The sequence below is a fragment of the Dryobates pubescens genome, chromosome 5 (assembly GCF_014839835.1).
Source record: "Dryobates pubescens isolate bDryPub1 chromosome 5, bDryPub1.pri, whole genome shotgun sequence".
Taxonomy (NCBI): Eukaryota; Metazoa; Chordata; class Aves; order Piciformes; family Picidae; genus Dryobates; species Dryobates pubescens.
The window spans coordinates 3,558,811-3,582,461 of record NC_071616.1 but is presented as its reverse complement, the minus strand read 5'-3'; the positions used below and the strand labels follow the sequence as shown (position 1 = coordinate 3,582,461).

The following is a 23,651-nucleotide window of genomic DNA, read 5'->3' as shown; positions in this document are numbered from 1 at the left end:
TTAACCAGGTTGGAAGAGACCTTCGAGATCATCATGTCCAACCTATCATCCGACACCACCTAATCAACTAAATCATACAACCAAGCATCCTGTCAAGCCTCGCCCTGAACACCCCCAGCGTCGGCGACCCCACCACCTCCTCAGGCAGCCCATTCCAATGGGCAATCACTCTCTCTGTGTAAAACTTCCTCCTAACCTCCAGCCTAAACCTCCCCTGACGCAGCCTGAGACTGTGTCCTCTTGTTCTGGTACTGGTTGCCTGGGAGAAGAGACCAACCTCTGCCTGTCTACAACCCCCCCTCAGGTAGTTGTAGAGAGCAATAAGGTCACCCCTGAGTCTCCTCTTCTCCAGACTAAGCAACCCCAGCTCCCTCAATCTCTCCTCATAGGGCTTGTGCTCCAAGCCCCTCACCAACCTTGTTGCCCTTTTCTGGACACGCTCCAGCAAGTCAACCTCCTTCCTAAACTGAGGGGCCCAGAACTGGACACAGTACTCAAGGTGCGGCCTAACCAGTGCAGTGTACAGGGGCAGAATGACCTCCCTGCTCCTGCTGGCTTGGCATCTTCATTTTCTATTTCACTGCATGGTGACCTAGCTTATAAAAGAATGGTAACATCAGAGATTCGTAAGAAGCAGATAAAACATGTTGCCTTTTCCATGTTACATAAAGTGTTTAAGAGTGGTTGAGGAACTCTGTTGCTTAAAATGTTAAGTCCATTAATTGGATAGGATTTTATTTATTTCTGGGCAACTCTGTTAAAGAAAGTTAAATTTCAGGTGTCTCTACTTTCATACCACTGTGTAAAAGAAGGTGCTACAAGAACAGCATACTTGAAAATACTTACTGTACACTGTTAATTGTTTGAGCTGTCCAGTCGTGCAGATAAAAATGGTAATAGCTATATTTCTCCCATATACTCTTGAAAATTTCATTGGCTCTTTAAGTACTTGACCAGCAGTACTTGACCAGTCTTGTCCTCAGAACAACAGAGTAGTACTTGATGAAGTTATCATTCTGTTTCCTTCCTCATGAAGCTCATCTGGTATTTCTCCCGTCTGAGATGCTATTTCTCCTTTTAAACCAAGCATTCAAGAAGCTACTTTATCTGTTTTCATAAAGTAAATGTAGGATAGTTAGCACTTTAAGTATATGGTCTTTTTGTGTTTGAGAACACAAAACCTTTAATAACATTTAAAATAATGTTTGTTTAACATTTTAAATAGCATTGTTAAAGTATGTGCACTGCATCAAATCAAAGGCTTGTGTGGCCTGATGGATCTCTGAGATAGAATAGAATAGAATTAACCAGGTTGGAAGAGACCTTCGAGATCATCGTGTCCAACCTATCATCCAACACCACCCAATCAACTAAATCATACAACCAAGCATCCTGTCAAGCCTCGCCCTGAACACCCCCAGCGACGGCAACCCCACCACCTCCTCAGGCAGCCCATTCCAGTGGGCAATCACTCTCTCTGTGTAAAACTTTCTCCTAACCTGCAGCCTAAACCTCCCCTGGCGCAGCCTGAGACTGTGAGACTGAGATTGGTGTGTGGGGAGTGTACAGGGAGATCTGCATCTGTGGTGATGCTCCCTGGGGTATATTCTCATCTCCAGCAATATATGGCCAGGGATTCGGAGAGTATTGGGTGCTATCTTTGTGGGTAGCCTTAGAGAATTTTAATCTTCCTTGAAATGGTCTAATGACCTTTGAAATGTAAACTTCTAATATGTACAGCATTTGATCAAAATGAGTTTCACGCTGGAATTGTGCGTTTTGAGGAATACCCTCTTTTCTTCTGAATCTCTCAAAACCAGAAAGTTTTACTCACCCCCTTGCACTAGAAGTTACAATTACACGCTGCTTACTTGCTTACACCACCACGATTTTTAAAGGTTTACCAGGGTAATTCCTGAGCTGTCTTTTCCACTCACCTCTTCAGCCACCTGTGGTTTGTGAAGGCCGTTCTCTCTGCAAATTTTTGTAACTCTCTTCTGCACCTGGCACAGTGTTTGCATACGAGAACATAATGATTTCTGGTGGGGTTTATTTTGGGGATTCCTGCAGTTATGGTTGTGGGCTTTTTGTTGTTGTGGGGTTTTGCTTGGTTTTATTTTAAGCCTCTGAGGCCTTGGTTGCTTTTGTCTCATGCTGAGCTGATATTATATAGAATTACCTACTGCAGCTAATTTCTAACGGATAATGATTCAAAGGTCATTATACACATGTCTACACACTGATAGAAAGTGTTTTTCATCTTTCATTTAATTTCTTCATTAGACAATGTCTTGATGCCCTTCATTGCTGTCAGCTTTTGTACTCTATGTGCAGACTTAATAACCTCTCTTTTTACCTTGTTTTCGAAATCACTTATGAGTATATAAACTGTATGAAGTCCCAGTGAGGTCCCTGATCATTCTTTCCACTTAAACTGATTGCCTAGTCTTACTGCCAGTTTCTGCTCTTAATGAGGTGCTGACTCACATGATGAACTTTCTTCTTCCATGCAGCTTAGTCTCCCTGAAACATTTTGAGGACCTTGTTGATGAATGCTGTTTGGAAATCCACACTGACTAGATCAGCAGAGGAACAATTAGAACTGGTTCTCTCTTTCCTGTGTATTTGTTTACATCTTCAAAAGAACTTCAATAAATGCATGAGGCATGATTTCTCTTTCCAAAAGCTGTGTTAGTACTTTTTGATTGCATTCGTACTGAGGTCTGCGTTTTTATTTCATCTTCTTATCTCGGCTGGTTTCCCTGACCTGAATATATATATATTTACTTTTTTTCCTTCTGGCCTGAAGTTGCAGGATCCCTGCTGTAGCCCTTACAAGGAATTCAGTTTACTGTGTTCATTTTCCATTCATTTGCTATGAGGTAATATAGTAAGTGAGAGGTTACATTCTAATGTGAATAATTCAACACTTACATTCTTTGACTTTTTTAGCACTGTTGAAGGAATACCATCTGCTCCTGACTACTTGCATTAATCTTGTGGATTTGTTTGATAGCCTGTTCCTCTAACACTGTTGTTTGAGACAGGATAAACACTTCCTCTTATGAAGAAGGTACCTGATTTGTGACTTTGCTTAAACTCCTGTGTTATGAAAAATAGACTGAAAAAAGGCAAAGTATTTTTCTTGCCAAGTCCTCTAAAAAATTCTTACATACTCTCATAATTTTTCCCTAGAGTCTCAAGTAAGCTATCTGCTTGGGCTAAAATGTTTAGTATTAATTTTTATGTCTTTAATGTACCAGAATTTACAATCTTGCCTATCTGATCATTTGATCATCCTTGTACCTTTTTAAAAGCATTCCTTCTTTGCTAATTACAATAGTCATCTTTACCTGCTGCTTTAATTAAGACCACATCTTTCCACGTAGCACAGAGTCCACTTCTCTTTTAAAGCAGTTCCTCTTCTGGAAATTAATCATAGCTGTAGTGAATTTCTTTACTTTGTTGCTCCCAGAAGGAGATCAGATCCGAGTATATTATGCAGATTGCTATCAAGTGGTCCTCTAGCAGAACCTTTCTGATCTAAGTTCTGTAGATTGCTTATAATTAAGCCAAGGGTAGCTTTTCTCTTAAGCAGTAACTTTATGGTGTCAGTAGCATCTGTTTATTCGCATCACAATTCCCAGCATAATACTTACCCAAGTCTCCTGTTATTTTTCCTTTTCTCTACCCTCACAGGCTGTTATTCCCCTTACTGTGTTGCAGTCACAGTTAGCCATTTTCTGGGTGATTGGTAGTGTAGATGTAAGAATACACTTTCGCACTTAAACCTTAAATGTCAGTCCATGGAGGTTTTACATTAATCATTGCTGCAAGTAACCTTGCTTGCTTCACCTCCAGCAGCAGTCCTCTGTGGGTTGGGTGTGGCCTATTCTGTTTCATGTGATGTGGGTTCTTTTTGCTTGTGTTATGATCTGTAAAGCTTGTGGAAGAAACCACTCTCTTCCTGAAGGCAGTCTTCTGCATTTTTGCTCAGATACAGCAAAAGCTGTTTAAAGCATTCTTAGGGAGCTGTAGAAAATGGCATGCTTCTACTGTGGGATTCTGACACTACGTTGAAAGAAAACTGATCTGCTTATAACTTGCCTTGTCACAGATGCATTAGATGGAGAGCCCCGGAGAGGTGCTAAATTTCATTAGTAATCAATTTTCAAGTAGTTTATCTTGTGTACCATCTTACTAGTATTCAGTGAGGGTTTTTTTTCTGCTTCTTTCACATGTATGCAAACAAAAGTCCTTCTGCAGGCTAACTAGTGAAATTTCCCAGCATTTTTAATACTCTCTTAGAATTTTTACAGCTGGAAGTGCAGGCTCGAGGTATATCTCCAAGACTGGGTGAGTTTAGAAGTTACTGCAAGTTGGGAAGTCTTTTATCTAAACTTGAAACAGAATAAAAACTCCATATTAAATAGAAGGTGAGGTGAAAGAAGGATTAAACAGAGAATAATAATTTGAGAGAAGGTGGATGTAGATAGCATCTCAGAGGAAATACAGTGGATGTAGAGATTTGAGAATTAGAGGTTATTTTGCAAATTTGGTTTAAACATACCTTTTTAAAAGGTGAAAATGCTACATTGCAGGGAAGGATGAAAAGAGGTGAGAAGTAGTTAAAAAGGTTTTGGAAATACTGATCACTTACATCTTTAAAGTCTGTTCTAGATAGGGAAGGAGGAGATTCTTAAACTCCCTGAATGAGGTTTTGCCAAGCAGAAAATGAGTTGAGGTGATTTCATGTTGTTTTAGAATGGTGCAGTGTTTTAGGTGAGAGAAGGCATCCCCTTGAGAGCATTTTTTTGGGGCATGTTTTTAATTTTAATAATGGTTGATAGTTTTAAAGCAGAAGAAAAATGCTTCCAGAAATCAGGTTTCCAAATGTCATGCTTGCTTTTTCAAGTATGTGAATGTAGCCGTGCCACGTGTTCTACTGGAAATCCCCATCTTTTCTACCTCTTAATTATTCAGCACTTAATTGGTATTATAGCAGCTTCTAGGCCAATCTATGTGCAAATAGCAGAATGTATAATTAGAATGGCTGTAATCCTTCTGGTAGAGGGTGGGAATCATGGTTAGAATGGAGAAGAGAATTTGTAGAAGTGGAAAAAATGAAGATAAATTTGTAATTGAATAAAAGCTCTTCACTCATAGAAAAGGTGATTGTTGAGCTTACCACAGAAAGCTATTGGAACTATTTTAATGTGTGAAATGATGCATAAACTGGTAAATACTTCTTCTGTAAGCCCTAGCTTTTCTTCTGGCCATTTCAAGCCCAGAATTAATTGCATGTTATTTTTGTGGCTTGTTCTTGAACTCAGCCTATTTTTTGTGGAAAGTTAAAAGCTTTTTGTCTTTTTCTGCCTGACAGATAGTAGTAACATTTTCTTTCACCGTTCCTCAATATCCATGCCGATGCATTTAACTTAATTACAATCCCATATGGTTATCAGAAATATAATTTCAGGTGTTTGTTTATTTTACTTTTTTTCTTGTTTTCACAGAATGTAAATGAAGAATGATGCAATATTAATGCTGCTTTCTATGTACAGCCCCACAAGGATCTTCTGGAAGGAGTTGCAGTAAGATAAACACACAAAATTACTTTGCTCCGGTACTATGTGGTGAAGCAGAGGCGCTGAAATTGTCCTCTTTTGCACAGGACAAGGACTTAAAATGTTTGTTATTTTGTGAGCAAAAGCAGTTCTGGAGTGAATTGAACTTCTGAAAATGCGGCCATGGACTGGTTCCTGGCGTTGGATTATGCTCATCCTGTTTGCTTGGGGAACTTTGCTCTTTTATATTGGTGGACACCTGGTACGAGACAGTGAGCACCCAGATCACTCTAGTCGTGAACTATCCAAGATACTTGCTAAACTTGAACGCTTAAAGCAGCAAAATGAAGACTTAAGACGGATGGCAGAGTCTCTCAGGTAGAGTCTAAAACTACAGCTTTCCAGAGAATGGTTCAAATATGAAATGCCAGAAAACAAATTCGAAAGGTTCCCTGAGGTTTGGTTTCGGTCTTTGGGTTTGTGGGGATTTTTTGGTTGGTTGTTTTTTTTTTGTGGTGGTGGTGTGTTTTTTTTCCTTTCTAAAATGTTTAACATTTAAAAGGATAAGTATTCTAATCAGTGCTCTAACTGAGAATGTAATGCAAAACCTTTATACAAATAATGCACCTTAAGCTTTGTTTTAATAATGATTTCACAGTCATTCTTTAGTGGTGTCCCAGTGTAATTGTCACAGTAACAACCGTGATTAACTCCTCAATGCCAACGAATTAGAACTCCTAGTGACTTTTTACATAGCTCTATGCAGTAACTGGAAGAGCTGGTTTCAAAAGTGCTGAAAACACTTGCACAGCTTGTTGAAGACAAATGAGGACTTGCCGAAGATGAGCTGCAGTCAACTGCTGCATTATATGAATTTTTTTAACTAAGATTTGTGTTTTTCTTGCCCTGTTGCTAAACTTGCAGAAATACTTGTAAAATAGTAGGATCATCTCCCTTTTGATAATTATTTGTTACATAGTAGATGGGTTCAATTACAATTCAAAGTGCTTTCTTTCACCTTTACAGACAGCTTTTAACATAAGCTTCTGGTATCTACTTTCCTAAGAGCTTGCAGTGGAGAGCTGCTTAGACAGGATGTGTGCCAGAGTCAGATTGGACAAAAGTATGTGACATCACCTCCTGCAACCTAAAAGTCTTGATGGATCATGGGAACAAATGCTGATGTCTCATGTGTTGTAGGAAGACAGAGCTCAGTACTAGATTTTGCAGAATATGGGAGTGGAGTTTGTTTCTAAAACGTCCAAGTGGGCTGAATTCATTGGCTGCCCTTTTCACAGCTACACGTTCACAGGGAGTCCTGGCCAGGATCATTTGTGTGGAACACAACGCTGTACAAACAGTAAGGGGCACTGGCAGTTGACTGTTTTTTATGTCTCGTGGATGGTTCTTGCATGGCAAGGAGAAACTGACTTTGGACTTTCCTTTTAATATCCCTCAGGAGCAGGTGCTCTTTTGGATATTCTTCCTTGCTATTTTGCTTTGTAAACCAAGTTAAAAATGACAGAATTGCACAAATCTCTCCCTCCCCCCCCTACTCCCCCACCTTGCTGGGGTTTTATGTTTTATGGCTCTAGTATTTTTCTTGTTACCTAATCTTTGAGTCAGTTCATTGAATGAAAACTTCATTTGAATGAAATCAGACATAGGGACTTCTGTAGCAGTGAAATGTATTCATTTCCACTGCAGCCTGTTCTGCTGTTTCTTCTGGTGCCTCCTCTCCCTTTAATGCACAGCCAGGGCTATTTGATCTGGTAGTCTGGGTATACTTCCCTGCCTGACTGCAGTGTCTTTTCATGGGACTCTGTTCCTGCTTTCTGGAATGCACTGTAGATATGGCTGCATGCTTAGGAGCCGCCTTAGCTGAGAAAAAGAAATGTTTTAGTTCTGAATATGTGAGCCCTGAAGAATTACCTTGGTGTTCCCAAGGTGCTGCACAGAGGTGGTGGGAGATAATGACCCAAGTGCCCTCTACACTGGCAGAAATAATCTTCACCTTGAGTAATATGGCCATCCGTGGCCAATTGGGCTGCAGCTTTCTAAGCTCAATTTATTCATACAAGATAATAACTGCATTGGCAGAAAGCTTAATACATTTTTGTTGACCCAGTGATGTAATCTAGAGTGTGCTGCTGTGGAGAAACTTAAACAAGAAGCTGCACTTCAGCAAATACTGTATCTCCACATTCTTTTATTATTAGACAGTAATAGTCAGCCTTGGGGTTTCTTGCCTCAAAGAATGTGCCCTTGAATGTGATGATTACTACCCTCCACACTTTCAGCCCCTCATGTTTGGCTGACTTGGTAGTGGATGTATTCCATGGAAATATAAGCAGTTCAAATTAGAGAGTGACTAGAAGGGAGTAATGTTGTTTATTCTGCTGCTGACATTATACTCTCTTCCTCTCAAGAAGGAGGGAGTAGAAGCAGGAGATGCATAGGTACAGGCTAAGCTATCTTTTGTGCAGTGATGTTTTTTCTATACACCTTTCTCTGTTTCCCTTGTCTGTCTACATTCAGTGGCCAGGTTTTAAATAATAGCTTATACTGCTGCTGATTTTCCATGAGATCAGTGCTGCTAGGAACATGCATTAAAGAAACAAAACGCCACTTAGCTTCGGAAATTGAATTGGAATTAGGCAGAAGATTACTTTTTCTCCAGTTAACATCTTAAAGCGAAGACATTTCTTTTCAAGCGTTACTGATCAAAGATAGAAAAGCTGAATATGATTTAATTGCTAGAATTTTTTTGGTTTTGTGCTGAAAACTCTAATTACTGATGCTGGCAGTGAAATCCGGATGGTTAAGATGACAGTCTTTACATCAGTGTAGCTCTTAAACATGAAAGCTGTGGACAAGTTGGATTTTGTAACACTGAGGTAAAAACTTGATTTTGCTGTCTTTCTCCTCTTAGAATTTGTAGCTAGAATCTAAAGAACTAGAGATTTACTTATTTTTTTTATTCCAACAGGAAAAAAAGCCCCTTTGTTGTAGTGAGGATACAGAATATATTCTGGTAGACAACAGGGTTAAGCCAATGCATGGGTGTAAACATATGTCAATATTAACTCTGTTAAGGTTAGTCTGGGGAGGAGTTTAAGCAACAGTAGAGTGCCTACCTGGGAAATTGTAACAAAACCCAGGCATTGCATTAACTACACTAAAGTATTTTCACATAATTAGCTAAAACTTTCAGATGTGTGGTGGGTTGAAATTCCCCCCAACATGAAATTGCCGGACCAGCTCAGTTGAAAGAAAATGATGCTGTATTTACAAGCAAAACTACAATCTAGAAATATGAAATGCAATGAATATACAGAAAATACACAATATTTGCATATATTTACAATTTGTAAACAGCACAAGAACTCCCCTGGACAAAACCAGGGGGTTACCAACAGCTTTCCCCTCTTCCCCCTTTTCCCTCTGTACATGGGACAAGAGAAAGAGCAAAGTTGTTATCTTGTATGAATAAATTGAGCTTAGAAAGCTGCAGCCCAATTGGCCACTAATGCCATATTACTCAAGGTGAAGATTATTTCTGGTAGTGTAGAGGGCACTTGGGTCATTATCTCCCACCACCTCTGTGCAGCACCTTGGGAACACCAAGGTACTTCTTCAGGGCTCATGTATTCAGAACTTAGTACTTAACCACAACAAAGAATGCAGTCAAGGTCAGCAAGCTAGCAGAAGCACCAGTTAGTATCTGCCAGAGTGAAAGAAGTCGAGAAAGAATTAGTGTACATAACTAACTTTATGTTAGATAGCCAATGGGATGATTTAGACCTTATCATTATTTTCCCTTTACATCCAGTGGTAATTTATTTACATTCTACCACTTTCTGTTCAAGATCTGTGGAAAATTTTCTAGGTACAGCCTAAAACTACTACAAGATGGTAAAACCATTCAAGTTAACAAACTTTATCTTGGTGGACTAAGAGGCTTTTTGAATGGTAGGAAATCACCATGATTATCTAGCTGTGCCTTAAATAATAGGTAGTTTGTACAGTGAGAGGGGGGGAAAATAGGTGTGGTTACAAAACTTCAGTAGATGAATGAAAGTAGAGGTTGTTGTAACAATTTCCATTTTGCAGTTAGAGAAAACTGGGATTTTGTCTTTAATTGAAATGGGACCCTAGTTATATGGTAACATACATTTCAGTACAACATGTTTCAGTGGCTTAGCATTGCCCTCCAGAAAGGTTTCTTTTGACTTCTCTGACTTACCTGATCAAAGTGTTGGCCTTTTGGGATGGGTGCAAATAGGAGCTGGGCTGTGCTTAGTCCCACACAGCCATCCGTGAATGCCAGCTCACAGTGACAAGAAGTGACCTTTCCTCTCCAAGATCTGGATGCTCTTTTCCTACCAGCTCCTGTAGCAGCTCCTTATCCCCAAAGACAACAAGTAGAAAAGCAGACCTTATGCACATGCAAAATCAACCATTCAAAACCAGAGCAATGTCGTGTCTATGACAAAGCTCTGTAACATTTTGCTTAGCCCTTTCTTTGCTGTATGATACTTAAATCATGTTTGATCTTGGAATTGCTCCTCTGGTTGCTTCTTTTCACACAGGACATTTGAGAAGGAGAATTAAGGTTTTTGGGCAGGAAGAAGTTTTGTTTTGATTCTGTGGTTTGTTGTATGTGTGTCTTCTTTCTTTCTTTTATTCCTCCCCACCCCTTTTTATTTCTCTTGGTTTGATTTTGGTTTTGTCTTTCCCCCCAACATTTGTATGTTTGCTTTCACAATATTCCTCCTTGTCCCTGTGATACTTGTACTTTATTACCCATATTGGTTAGGAATAGTTTATATTTTGTAAGGCTTTTTGGTGGGGTTATTTTGGGATAGTTTTTACTACATCTTTTTGAAAAATGCCTGAAATAAAAATACTCCTTTAGGAACTGAGTACACTTTTGTGGTGCTCTTCTGATGACTGGAAATGACTTCAGGCACCACTTGGTTTTTACAGTGCATTTGAAAAGCTTTGGGTGAGAAGTTACTGTAGCTTTTTTCTTTTTGCCATTATGAAGCTTTGTGAAACCTTCCTTGTGGACTATAAAAGAGGGGCGCAGATGTATATTAGTGATGCAGAAGATAAATGGAATTAAAGGTGGTTTGTATTGCCTGAGTTCTAGAAATTATGTGCATGAATATTGCAGCATAATGAGATTTGGAGAGTTAACCACATTCCTTACATGTTTATGAACAATATTGTGAGAGCAAATCTGGGCTGATACTGGAAGCAGCCTAGATTCCATTAGTGCAAAACAGCAATAAACTCAAGCTTTTTATAGATTGTTGTTTTACTGTTCTGTATCCAGTAGAACTGGAAGAGACTTTTCAAGAGGGCTTCTTACAGATGATGTAGGTCTTGCTGCCAAAAGGGAAATCTTTACTACAGTTTTTTTTTTGAAGGAAAACTCAATAGGCAGTAATACTCAAAGTATTACATCATGTGTCATTGTTTGCCCATAAGGTAGTTTTACCTGAAAATTCTGTTTCCTAGAGGGATTGCCATATGGCTGCTAAAGGCTGTCACTGTATCATCAAGATGATGAGAAGAGTTTAGGATTACTGGTTTTCTTAGATGGAAACTGGAGAAGTTGTGTGTAGCTTCAGCTGGTTCCTAGACTTCTGGTTTTGCAGTATGTGGATGGTTGATAGTATTTCATGTGCTGCTTTGTGTCCTGCTGGGTGATAGCCAAACCGTTATCTTTTATGGTGTATTAGTGGTACCTATGCCTGGCAGTATAGGTCCAGCAATGTCAGAGATCTCTTAGTGAAAATAGAGAATCTTGTTCCATGTGTTTACAGTGTGTTGATGCTGCATATACATCACATTCTGTATAGTCTATTAAATAGGACATTCTGGACAACCTGCAATTTTTGAAATAACTATCATAACCTGAGCAGGATTGTGTGTTACAAAGTAGAACAGGAGTGGGAAAAGGGCAAAATGTAATCAAACAAGCCCAAATCCCTTGAGTATTTCTAGACATCCATAGTTTTGAGTGTAGCTTCAGAAAGAGGCATCAGGATTTTAGAGCATTATAGTTGCTTTAATGGAGCTGCTGCTGAAGCTGGTATAGGACCCAAACTCAGCATCAATTAATCACAAATAGAGTTATTAAAGTACTTCTGTCAGTTACTCTGGACAGTTGTTTGGCCCAGTAAGCCTGTAGTAAGCATTGAAAGGGACATGGATACAAGAACAGCTTTGGTTGATAGAAAACTAACTATTATTTTGAAGTACTGTTCTCTATTACTTGTATTTAAAGTGCTTCATGTTTGAAGCTGAGAGTATTGCAGGCCAGTGTGCGAGGGCAAAAAATGGTTGAGCTACATGGTGTGTATCTCTGTGCTTTCTACTGGACTTTATGCAATTCTGAGTCAGGGGAAGGGACACATCTTCAGGGCCTTAGTCAGGGCTGTGCTAGTTGGAGTCGATAAAGGATGCTGCTCACTCTTCATTTTCAGGCAACACTGAGTTTTATCTTTCAGTTTTATTTACTGAGGAGGTTTTGTCTTGCAAAGGTGAGGTGACAATTTAATTCTTGAGGAGAAGAAAAAAGTGAAAGATGAAAGGCTAATCATAACGAGGCTTTGGTTAGCTATCAGCTATTCTTTGTGCTTCACACAAAGAATTCAGATATAAATGAAAAGGAGAAAATATTTGACTGTGAACTTGTGAAATGTGATGCTTTGCCTTTTGCTGATACATTAATGTAACTTTTAAAATACATTATAAGCAGGAAAATATTAGAATAGTTTCTATAATTTTTTTTTAATTGTTTAGATTTTTTTTTCCCCCCAAAATTGTTTTACATGGTATGGCAGTTCTTCCAGCTAAATTGAATATCCCTCCTGTTAATTTTGAGGAGTTCTTTTTGCCTTCTAGATTCAGATTAGTGAGCACCACTTTGTCACTGCTTCTATGTCTCCTGAAGCTGATGAGAAAGAGGCCTTGGTGATTTTGGTGACATACATTGGATTATATTTTTTTTGGCTTTAAGTTCAGATGAATTGCTGTATGAGGGACAGAGCAGAAATGGGTTATATCTATAACATAATCTTTTTGATGTTTAAAGTTATACACCTGTAGTGATATAAATTCATTATGGAAAAGATAATCTATACTTACTACAAAAGAGTAGGAAACATAAATTACACCTTGTAAGTATTGAGAAGAAGAATTCAAACAAACCACTATGTGGTGCGTTGTCATGGCTGCCCACGTAAGTGGATTATAATTTCATGTATTTTGTATTTATAACTTAATTTTACAGTGTTGTCATGACACCAAGTTAATGCTATTCTGTGCTAGATACTGATGTATTCTTCTATTGTTGATTAGAATCATAGTTTAGAGAAACTTTGGATTCACTTCTCAGATTTCAAGGAGCAAGCCCGTTGTCAGGACATATTTTGGTAAGAAAAGTTAGGTATATGTTTTCTAACAGGAAATCTTACTCATAAGTATGTGTTACTCCTAGGGTATCCTGCACTAGAAGTTACCTACATAGATGATGCCAGGAGTGTAGATAAGGATTTTAGTTCCAACACTTTCCCTCAAATGCTGCCTTATCTTCAGCTCAGTTGATGTAGAGTGCAGTAACGAGCAAGCTGTGCTGGTTGTAGTGAAGAACCTTTTCCATAATTTTGAGACTGGATGGAAGTGAGGAGGGCAGCATTTGCAAGTCTGATGAGGTAATAGCTGTAGAGACAAAACTGATAAAAGAAAAAGTTATTTCAATTTCAACCTAAAATGATGTAATTTTTGAAAGTCCAAGCAACTAGCTTAGGAGAATGCCCCCTCCCCCATCCTAGCTCCTTTTATCTAATAACCAAAGTGTAGTAAAGGTTTTCATTGCAGTATGCTGAAGCAAGTTGAATGTTAATGGCATGTAGTTTTACTTCTAAAATCTTAATTATATCAAATGGTCAGAATTACTGTGCTTCTTTCTATCATTTACAATCATCCTTCTGTAGGACAATGTAACTGCTCCTTTAACAGACTTCCCTCGATATTCAGAAGATGTGTGTACTACCTGAAGATTTCTTATGGCAGTACTTTGTATCCTTTATTGTTCCTTCACAAATTCTACCATTAGGGAACATGGCTTATACAAGATCAGCCATTTTTCCTGGTCATTTTGTGTTTAGCTGGTCTGTCACAATCCACATTGTGGAGAGAGCATATTGAGAGAGTGCCCATGTTTAAGATGGGAATGTTTTCCTCAGTTCTGTCATGCTTGTAATACTAAGTTGGCAGATGATAAATTTACTTCAATCTTCTTGTTTTAAACTAGTGCAGAAGCTTAAATGTATTTCAATGTGCTTTTTAAAGGTTTGTTTGTATGGTCTTGTACATGACAGTACTGTATCTCAGTATGGGACCATACTGTACATTTGTGGTAGAATCAAATTCACAAACTGATTGTCCATACAGAGCGAAGGTGTTTAGGGAGTACTCGTGGTTCACATTATATTTTCCTCAGTTTTGTCATACATGTTCTCTAGTTGCATAAAAGAGCAGATCTATGAGCAGCTATTGATAATTATTATTTTTTTTACCATGATAGCAATAATTTAATGTCCTTCCTTTGCTTTCAATAGGGAGCTTTAAGAGTGCAGAATTTTTCACTACACTATGTAGCTTCCTCTTCCACCTCTCCCCATCACCTCTGAAAAAAGGGCTTAAATACTATCCTTCCTCTGATGCACCTTTCTGGTGCTTCCAGTTGGTATTTATTCCCTTCAGATGTTCCAGGGAAAATGGACTGTTCATCAGTTCCTAAATTTTTATTGGTATTTAATTATCCAGATCTGAGAGACAGTAAAATTAATGTAGAGCTAAAGTAAAATAGGCTGTTTAGAATGCTGCTGTTTCTGGGTCAGGCTTAAGATACTGCCTCTAACCACTGTTTTCTCTATGCTAGAGGCATCTTTCACCTGGCAGGGGGTCTTCCCCTGTGGCGCCTCATAACTTTGAGTATGTGCACGTGAAGAGAATATCCCTTTATTTTTATGCTCCTATTCCATTGCTAATGAAGAATTCTGTATTCTTTACAGTTCTTCAGATTTTTTATTACACATCTGCTTCCTCTTTTTTTTTTTCTCTCTTTTTTTTTCCCAGGGTAAGCTCTTACAAGAGTCTCATAAAAGATGGAATTGGTTTTAACCCTTGAATCTACCAGAACTGTCATTTCTGTAGAGATGAAAGGGGATTTTATTTCTCCTGCATTCATTTTTAATTTGTGAGGCAAATAGAAGATGGTATCTAATTTCTGTACTTTTTAATAATTTCTGATTATGAATATGTGGATTCCAGTTGAGATGATGAGCAAACCTCAGCAATGCCCACAGGGCTGATTTATAGCTCCTAGATTTCAGGATACATATTTCCATGCTTTTCACATAACAGACATTTCACTGGGTGTTGCAGTTGCTGGTTGCTTTAGGTGACCAGCAATTTAGAATACCAGAGTTACCATTAAAAAACCTCAAAGCTAGGGTCTTGTTCTGAGTCCAGAAAATACACTGAAATAATCTTGTGCCCGTATATAGGAAGACTTGTGTTGGTAGTGGAATTCCAGTGCTGGAGCTCTGCTCATTGAAGAACACCTCTAAGAATACATGGCAAACATGCAAGACCAGAGTGTATTTCATGTCTGAATATAACATGCAGCCAGAACTTGTCTCATGAAGGTACATGCCTTGACTGAGCTTTGCTTGTGTGCCAGTCAGTCCATTAAATGGTCTGTGTTAAGGTGCTGCAAGTTCTATTTTCACTGGCAGAGCCTCAGATTGGTCTTCCCAGTGAGTGGAACTCTTGTAAACAACCAAATTGAACTTGTGTGCTGCAGCTGTATTACATGCTGTTTTTTCCTCTATGGGATTGAGGTTTTCCAATCTTTATTTACATTAATATATTTGGGTTTGTTTTGATTTTAAGAAAATGCCAAGAAGGCTTATCAACACTACGATATGGAGTAGAAATGAGCGGGGAGCTGAATTGTTAATGCAAATAATTGATCAAATAATGATTCTATTTATAGATCATATAATGTCTTTATTTTTTATATCCTAGGATACCAGATGGTCCCATTGATCAGGGGCCAGCTGCAGGAAAGGTACATGCTTTAGAAGAGCAACTTTTAAAGGCCAAAGAACAGATAGAAAACTATAAGAAGCGGACAGGAGATGGTTGGTAGATAAGTTTTCTTTTACTTCTAAACCAAGTTTCATTATTCCATGTCACAAACGTCTTGGTTTCTTTGCAAATAATTCAGCTGCAGGTGCTGATGCTTTTATGATTTATTTAATTATTTATTTATTCATTTTCATAGGAGGCCTTGGAAAAGACCATGAAATACTGAGGAGAAGGATTGAAAATGGGGCTAAGGAACTTTGGTTTTTCCTCCAGAGTGAACTGAAGAAGTTGAAAAATCTAGAAGGCAGTGAACTACAAAGACGCATTGATGAATTTCTGTCTGATCTGGGTCATCAGGAAAGGTACTTGTATTAATTCACTCTAAATATAAGCTGTAAGGGTTATGGATTCATTTCAGTAAGCTACTGATATGCTCCTTAAGAGTCTCTTAGTATAAATTGTTGTTCTGTGGGCTAAAATAGCATGTCTGAGGCATGAATGTCATGGGACATAAAGTATATATCAATCTTATGTCACTACAGCTTAGAGTATTACCCTTTAACCTGATAAATCTTCTTCCTTTTTTTTTGTTTTATCAGAAGACCTGGCTCCTGGCTGCCAGTTGCTGCTTTTCAGCTGCATCTGTCTATTTCTGCATATTCTGCACATATTTCTATGTGCATATTTGTACATAGAACAAAACCATTAAAAAGACATTAAACCTTTGTTTTCTTTATCTCACTGTGCTTTTCATAAATATTGTGATATAAGTTATGTTGACTGTTGGGATGTTGTGTAAGTGGAATTCCTTTAAAATTGGGTAATACCTTAATTTTAGGACTACCTTTTTCTGAAAAGTCACTTTTTTGTAATTAGAATGTAACAGAATATTTCAGACAGAAATGACCTTTAATTCCACTGTCATTATGATGTTTTCAGAGATGTGTTGGAATTGCATTTTCAGTTGTGGCTGATCTTGTGGCCTCCCCTTTGTTGAAGTTCCTTTTGTATTGCACTGAGATGCTCTGTATGAGTTTTGTTCATGCTGAACAGAAATAATCCAGGAAGTATTAAACATTCAGTAAAATCTGTCTGTAAGCTTATTTTATTTATAACTCTGCTCCCAATAAGATTGTAATAGTAATTTGTGTCTCATTAGTAAACAGTCATGAGAAAATAGTTGAACTAACTAAATATGCTACCTTTAAAAAGTATCTCATTTGGACAAAAGGTGAGATCTGCATGAGTGAACACCAGGAGTAAATCATGAGCCCTTGAAACTTAATAATGAAGTAAAAGGAAAAAGGGGACTTTTCAGTTCCTTGGAAACAATGTAAACACTATTTAAAACCTAGTTTAAAAACAATACAAATTTAATCTTAATGTGGGCAAATAATATAATTAATAAAATTGTGTAATTTCATAGCCCAGTTTCTCAGATTGGTGCGCTTTAAAGTGAGAAGGGACTGTTCAATTACTGAGAGCTATTATTTCTCTACTGAGTACAATTATGTTGACTGACATGCAAGTAGTGCCTGGCTGGGACAGAATTTTCCAAAAGACTTGAGATCTTATCTTCAGCTAGGCAGTCAAGTGATGGGGAGGCTGCCTCTTCCCTGGACAGTTGGTTTTAACAGTAACCTCCACCCAGAAACACTTGTTCTCCAGAGAAGTTACTTCCCTTTGAGTTTCTTGGACTCCAGATCATGGATTCCTGATGGACCTTTTAAACTCCCTGTGCCAAAACTGGATTAAGTAGTCTAATGCCAGACTTCTGATGTCTGTCATGGGAATAAAACCACTTGTGTACACGTTCCAGCTCTATATTGCCAGGATCACATCAGGCAGAGGCTACAGTGGGGCTTTGGATAATGTTGTATATAGCGTGCCAGAAGGTTTTGATGTCCCTGCCTCCCATGATGAAGCTGTATCTTCACATCTCTCTGTGCTTCAGGATTAGTTGAAACCCATGCTAGAATTGCACACTCTTTTTTGCTTTGAATAATAGAAGTCTACGCTGTATGCCTCTGGGAGTTATGAGAGTCATAGAATGGTAGGGGTTGGAAGTGAGCTCTTGAATCCAACATGCTTGCTAAAGCAGGATCACCTAGGGCAGGTGACGTAGGAATGCTCTAGAAAAGGAGACTCCACAACCTCTCTGAGCAGCCTCTTCCAATGCTCCTTCACTCTTAAAGTAAAGGTTTTTCTAATGCTGATAAATCCCCCTATGGGAGTCTGAAACCACTGTGATAGTGGAAGAGGTTTGTATGTGATGCTAGAAATCACAGCTGCTCTTTTTACTTTCTTTACTTAAAATTTCATTGTAGAATAAAAGTACTCTCTAGACTGACACAGTGGTTTTCAGAAGCAGAATGTCCTGGAATCTGTTGTGCTTTGGTAGTAGATCTGTGTAGACCTTCCTGTGTGGTGAGGTCCCCAAAGAAGACTGAATTAGTTTAAGCTAAAACCAAAGAGCCAGAAATAAGGTTTTGTTAAAATAAGATACAGATATTTTTTTTCTCAGAAATTCAAAGTGATTGCATAACAGAAAACAGATACATTTTCTACAATATTCAGCATTTGTCCTTGGTGTATTTACAGCATTGGCTTTGGGCAATGAATTTATCTTGTGTTGCCAGAATGTTCTTCTTTTTCCTCTAGTCCTGAGGAAGTTTGTTTTTTCACCTTGAGGTCAGGCTGCCCTTTCCCTTTAATCTCTCAAGCTAGCTCTGTGAGTTTTAGGAAAACCCCCACCTCCTTTCATGCACACCCTTTGGCCCCTGATGAACTGCTGTGTCCAGGGGCCTCTTTTCCCTTGGGATACACAGGAGCTTCCCAGGGAGGGAGCAGTCTCCTTTTCCCTCTACACAGTCTATCTTCTCCTAAAAGAAACACAACAGAAGTTCAGAGTGAGCAAAGCAGATGCTCTTTTTCACTCTGAGAATCACAACTTCTTGGTGTGTTTTGTTGTGGATTTTCTGGTGTGGTGTTTGGTTTTGTGTTTGTTGGTTTTGTTTTTTTTCATAAAGGGCTTAAGTTGCCAAGTGCCTTTTTATTGTATTTATGTATTTTAGATAAATGGAATTCTGCATATGAAGCTCTATTAGTGATTTATATAGACATAGACATTTTCTATATTTTAACATATGTTATTAATATTTGGATTAGAAAGATCAGTGCTAATTATAAGTACTTAAAGAAGTTTGTGATGCCTTCAGGTGGGAAAGCAGACAAAGGGGAGTTGGTGGTGATCACATGATGAGATAGCTATGTAAGGAAAGTGGTAATGCTTATTTTTGGCTGTTTGTGAGGAAAGCTTGTTGTGTTGCTTTTAAAGTGATTATAAACCTAAAGACAGTTTCTGTGCCTTTGGATAAGTAGAATTAGTGGGTTTTTTCCCAACTCTTAGTGCTGATACTACTGATATGATAGTTCTTCTCTTGTTGGATTCCTTAGTCACTATTTCTTGGCTGTGTCACAGAATCACAGAATCAGTAAGGTTGGAAAAGACCTCAAAGATCATCAAGTCCAACCTGTCACCCAAGACCTCAGGACTACTAAACCATGGCACCAAGTGCCTCATCCAATCCCCTCTTGAACACCTCCAGGGACAGTGACTCCACCACCTCCCTGGGCAGCACATTCCAGTGGCCAACAACTCTTTGTGAAGAACTTTCTCCTCACCTCCAGCCTAAACTTCCCCTGGCACAGTTTGAGACTGTGTCCTCTTGTTCTGGTGCTGGTTGCGTGAGAAGAGAGACAACTCCCTCCTGGCTACAACCTTCCTTCAGGTAGTTGCAGAGAGCAATAAGGTCTCCCCTGAGCCTCCTCTTCCCCAGGCTAAACAATCCCAGCTCCCTTAGCCTCTCCTTGTAGGGCTTGTGCTTGAAGCCTCTCACCAGTAAGATTGAATAATATCAAATATACATGGAAAAAAATGCCAAAACACACATGGAAGAGCTACAGACATATTTAATGCCCATAACCCAGAAAAAGAGAAAAATCTTACACTTCTAGAGTCATTGTTTTGGTTGGAACAGACTTCTGAGTCCAACCATCAACCCAATGCCACCGTAGCCATGCCATGCCAAAACCCTCTGCATTTCACCCCAAGAGGAACAATTCTTAACTGCCCAGGTAATAAAGATTAAAAGCCAAGCAACACCCAAAGTGTGTGTGTGTCCCCCACCCCTGCCCCTGGGGTTGTGCTGATTTTTCTCTCAGAGAATGCCATTCTTGGCGGGTGTTTATGTCAGGTGCTTCACTACTGATTCTGTTTAAGAAACAATGTGGCTCAATGCAGTTTCCTGCATTGTGGAATATGTAATTGTGTTCTTGTAGCTGCCGTAGGGAAGAAGGTTATTGAGAGAAACTTCATTTTAACAGTGGAAGTGCTTTTTGATAGAGTTATCAAAGAAGAACAGATCAGTCCCCTAGTGGTCACAGTTGTTTCCTATGTGGGCATTAACAGTTTTTGCAAGTGGATGTCACTGAGGTAGTGTCAGTCCTCTCAGCTGGGGAGCAGCTGTCTTCAGGGTTGGCCAAGGTTTGGTGCTTGGTGTTCAGGCATATTTTCACATTATTTCCTTTAAATTTGGTGGAACATACAACAATTTTATTTTTCTTAGATTTCTTTTTAATCTGTTAATGTAAAGTTTCTATAAAGTTTAAATGTAATTTGGACATATGGCTGGAATCAGTGTCTAGACCAATCTTCAAAAATGTGTTAAAATTGCCTGCCCTCCCCCATTTATTTGTGACAATCAAATGCAGATTAAAGTTACAGCCAGATTCGGTACTCCCATCTGCTTTCCAGGAGCAAAGTGCTTATAAGAGATGAAACAAAAAATAAAAACCACTAATTGATATTGCTGGTTAGTGATACAGTGAAAGATCAGGTTTCATGTATTCTGTCCAGTCGGTCGAGGTCCCTCTGCAGAGCCTTTCTACCCTCTAACTGACCAACATCTGCTACCAACTTGGTGTTATCTGCAAATTTGCTGATGACTGACTCAATCCCCTCATCCAGATCATTAATGAAGATATTAAAAGAGTATGGGGCCCAGCACTGATCCCTGGGGGACACCACTGGTGCCTGGCTGCCAGCTGGATGTGGCACCATTCACCACCACTCTCTGGGCTTGGCCCTCCAGCCAGTTCCTAACCCAGCAGAGAGTGTTGCTGTCCAAGCCACGAGCTGACAGCTTAGACAGCAGTTTGCAGTGTCAAAGGCCTTGCTGAAGTCCAGGTAGACCACATCCACAGCCTGCCCCACATCCACCAGGCAGTCATCTGATCATAGAAGGAGATCAGGTTGGAGAGGCAGGACCTGCCCCTCCTAAATCCATGTTGGCTGGACCTGATCCCTTCAGGTGCACAGTTATTGCCTCCAGGATAATCTGTTCCATCACTTTCCCTGGCACTGGGGTCAGGCTGACTGACCTGGAGTTTCCAGGTTCCTCCATCCGACCCTTCTTGTGGATGGGGACCACCTTGGCCAGTTTCTGGTCATCTGGGACCTCACTGGTGAGCCAGGACTGGAGGAAAATGGAGAGCGGCTTGGCAGCTCATCTGCCAGCTCTCTCAGCACCCTAGGATGGATCCCATCCGGTCCCATGGACTTGTGAGTGTCCAAGTGGCTCAGCAGGTCCCCAACTAATTTCTCATGGATTTCTGGGGCATTACACTGCTCGTCAACCCCATCACCCAGCTCAGGAGGCCACTCGTCCTGAACTCCTGCCTTGCTGTTAAACATTGAGGCAAAGAAGGTGTTCAGGACCTCAGCCTTTGCCTCACCTTCAGTCACCATGTTTCCCTCCAGCTCCAATAAGGAGTGCAGGTTCTTCTTGCCCTTCTTTTTAGTGTTAATGTATTTGTAACAATGCTTTTTATTGTCTTTCACAGAGGTGTTCAGCTTCAGTTCCAGCTGGGCCTTTGCCTCTAATTTTATTCCTATGTAATCTAACCACTTCCTTGAACATACCTGGAGAAGCCTTCCCCTCCTCCCAAAGGTGATACAGCCTCTTTTTTCCCCTTTAATCCTCCAGGAGCTGCTTGCTCATCCAGGCCGGTCGCCTTCCCCGCCGGCTCATCTTTCGGCACACGGGAACTGCCAGTTCCTGTGCCTTCAAGAGCTCCTGTTTGAAGTAGCTCCAACCCTCCTGGACCCCTCAGTTCATGAGGGTTGATACCCAGGGATTGTTGGCATTCAACAAGTCCAAGTGCCGGGTGCTGCACTTTGGCCACAGCAACCCCATGCAGAGCTACAGGCTGGGGTCAGAGTGGCTGGGGAGCTCCCAAACAGAGAGGGACCTGGGGGTACTGCTTGACAGCTGCCTAAACATGACCCAACAATGAGCCCAGGTGGCCAAGAAGGCCAATGGCATCCTGGCCTGCATTAGGAATAGTGTGGCCAGCAGGAGCAGGGAAGTCATTGTGCCCCTGTACTCTGCATTGCTTAGGCCGCACCTTGAGTCCAGTATCCAGTTCTGGGCCCCTCAGTTTAAGAAGGACATCGAGACACTTGAATGTGTCCAGAGAATGGCAACAAGGCTGGGGAGAGGCCTTGAGCATAGCCCTATGAGGAGAGGCTGAGGGAGCTGGGATTGTTTAGCCTGGAAAAGGGGAGGCTCAGGGGTGACTTCATTGCTCTCTACAACTACCTGAAAGGTGGTTGTAGCCAGGAAGGGGTTGGTCTCTTCTCCCAGGCAACCAGCACCAGAACAAGAGGACACAGTCTCAAGCTGCCCCAGGGGGAGTTTAGGTTGGAGGTGAGGAGAAAGTTCTTCACCGAGAGAGTCATTCGTCTTCGGAATGTGCTGCCCAGGGAGGTGGTGGAGTCCCCATCCCTTGAGGTGTTCAAGAGGGGATTGGATGTGGCACTTGGTGCCATGGTCTAGTCATGAGGTCTGTGGTGACAGGTTGGACTTGATGATCTTTGAGGTCTCTTCCAACCTAACTGATACTGTGATACTGAGTGTCTGAAGTGCCACTGTCTGAAGTTCATTCCGCTATTTCATCACCCACAGTAGCCTCCAGTGCTTCTAGGCAGGCTCATCTTCTGTCTGCATTTTGCTCTCTCGGGCCTGTGGATCACCAGTCTATCTACTTCTTAGCTCTCACATGGAGCTTGACTCTGGTCTCTGTTGTTAGTTAGTCTGTGTTCCTCTTAAATCTGTATTAATAAAGCATTATGATGGCCTGTCACACTCGAGAACCTAGCGGATGGAAACCTGAAAAATGTACATTTCCCAGCAGTAGCAACCGAAGAGAGAAGGTCTGTGTGTCTGCAAGTATGTTAACATTGTACTACCTTATTATAATTTCTGTGAAGTTTTCAGTTCCTGGTTTTCTGCAGTTTTGTAAGAGTAATATTTGCTATTTTTTTTAACAAAAATGTTGTGGATACTGTTTGCAAACTCTTGCAGGAATTCATAAAATCTTCCACCCATTATTTGACAATAATCTATATGGTTTGTAGTGAGCAAAGCTGCCTCTCCCTAGGCTGTTCCAGGGCTCCCTCATCATTCCTCTTGCCTCAAAAATAATGGAAAATTGTATTTAGTTTGTAAGGATGATTTTCATAGAATGGTCTGGGTTGGAAGGGACTTCTAAATGTCATCTAGTCCAGCAGTAAGCAAGGGCATCTTCAGTCAGATCAGGTTGCCCAGAGCCCTGTTGAGCCTCACCTTGAATAGCTCCAGGGATGGGGCCTTAACAACCTCCCTGGGCAACCTCTTCCAGTGTTCCACTACCTACTGCCTTTGCCTTGCCATGGTCACCATGGTCAGTAAAATAGGTAAAATGGTGATAAGTGATATGGAGAAGGCTGAGGTTCTCAACAACTTCTTCACCTCTGTCTTCACTGGCAAGGGCTCCAGCCAATGGCAGGGACTGGAAGAAGGAATTGCC

At 40.2% G+C, this 23,651-nt stretch overlaps 1 protein-coding gene across 1 annotated transcript in view; it reads left to right on the top strand.

The window, feature by feature from the left end:
- The window catches only part of FUT8 (fucosyltransferase 8), a 114,768-nt gene that overhangs the window by 49,537 nt on the left and 41,580 nt on the right, over nucleotides 1-23,651 (top strand). Inside the window, exons 2-4 of the mRNA XM_054161427.1 lie at nucleotides 5,517-5,945; nucleotides 15,678-15,793; nucleotides 15,937-16,102. Coding sequence (XP_054017402.1) covers nucleotides 5,743-5,945; nucleotides 15,678-15,793; nucleotides 15,937-16,102 — 485 coding nt within the window. The 5' untranslated portion in view covers nucleotides 5,517-5,742. The remainder of the gene's footprint in view (nucleotides 1-5,516; nucleotides 5,946-15,677; nucleotides 15,794-15,936; nucleotides 16,103-23,651) is intronic.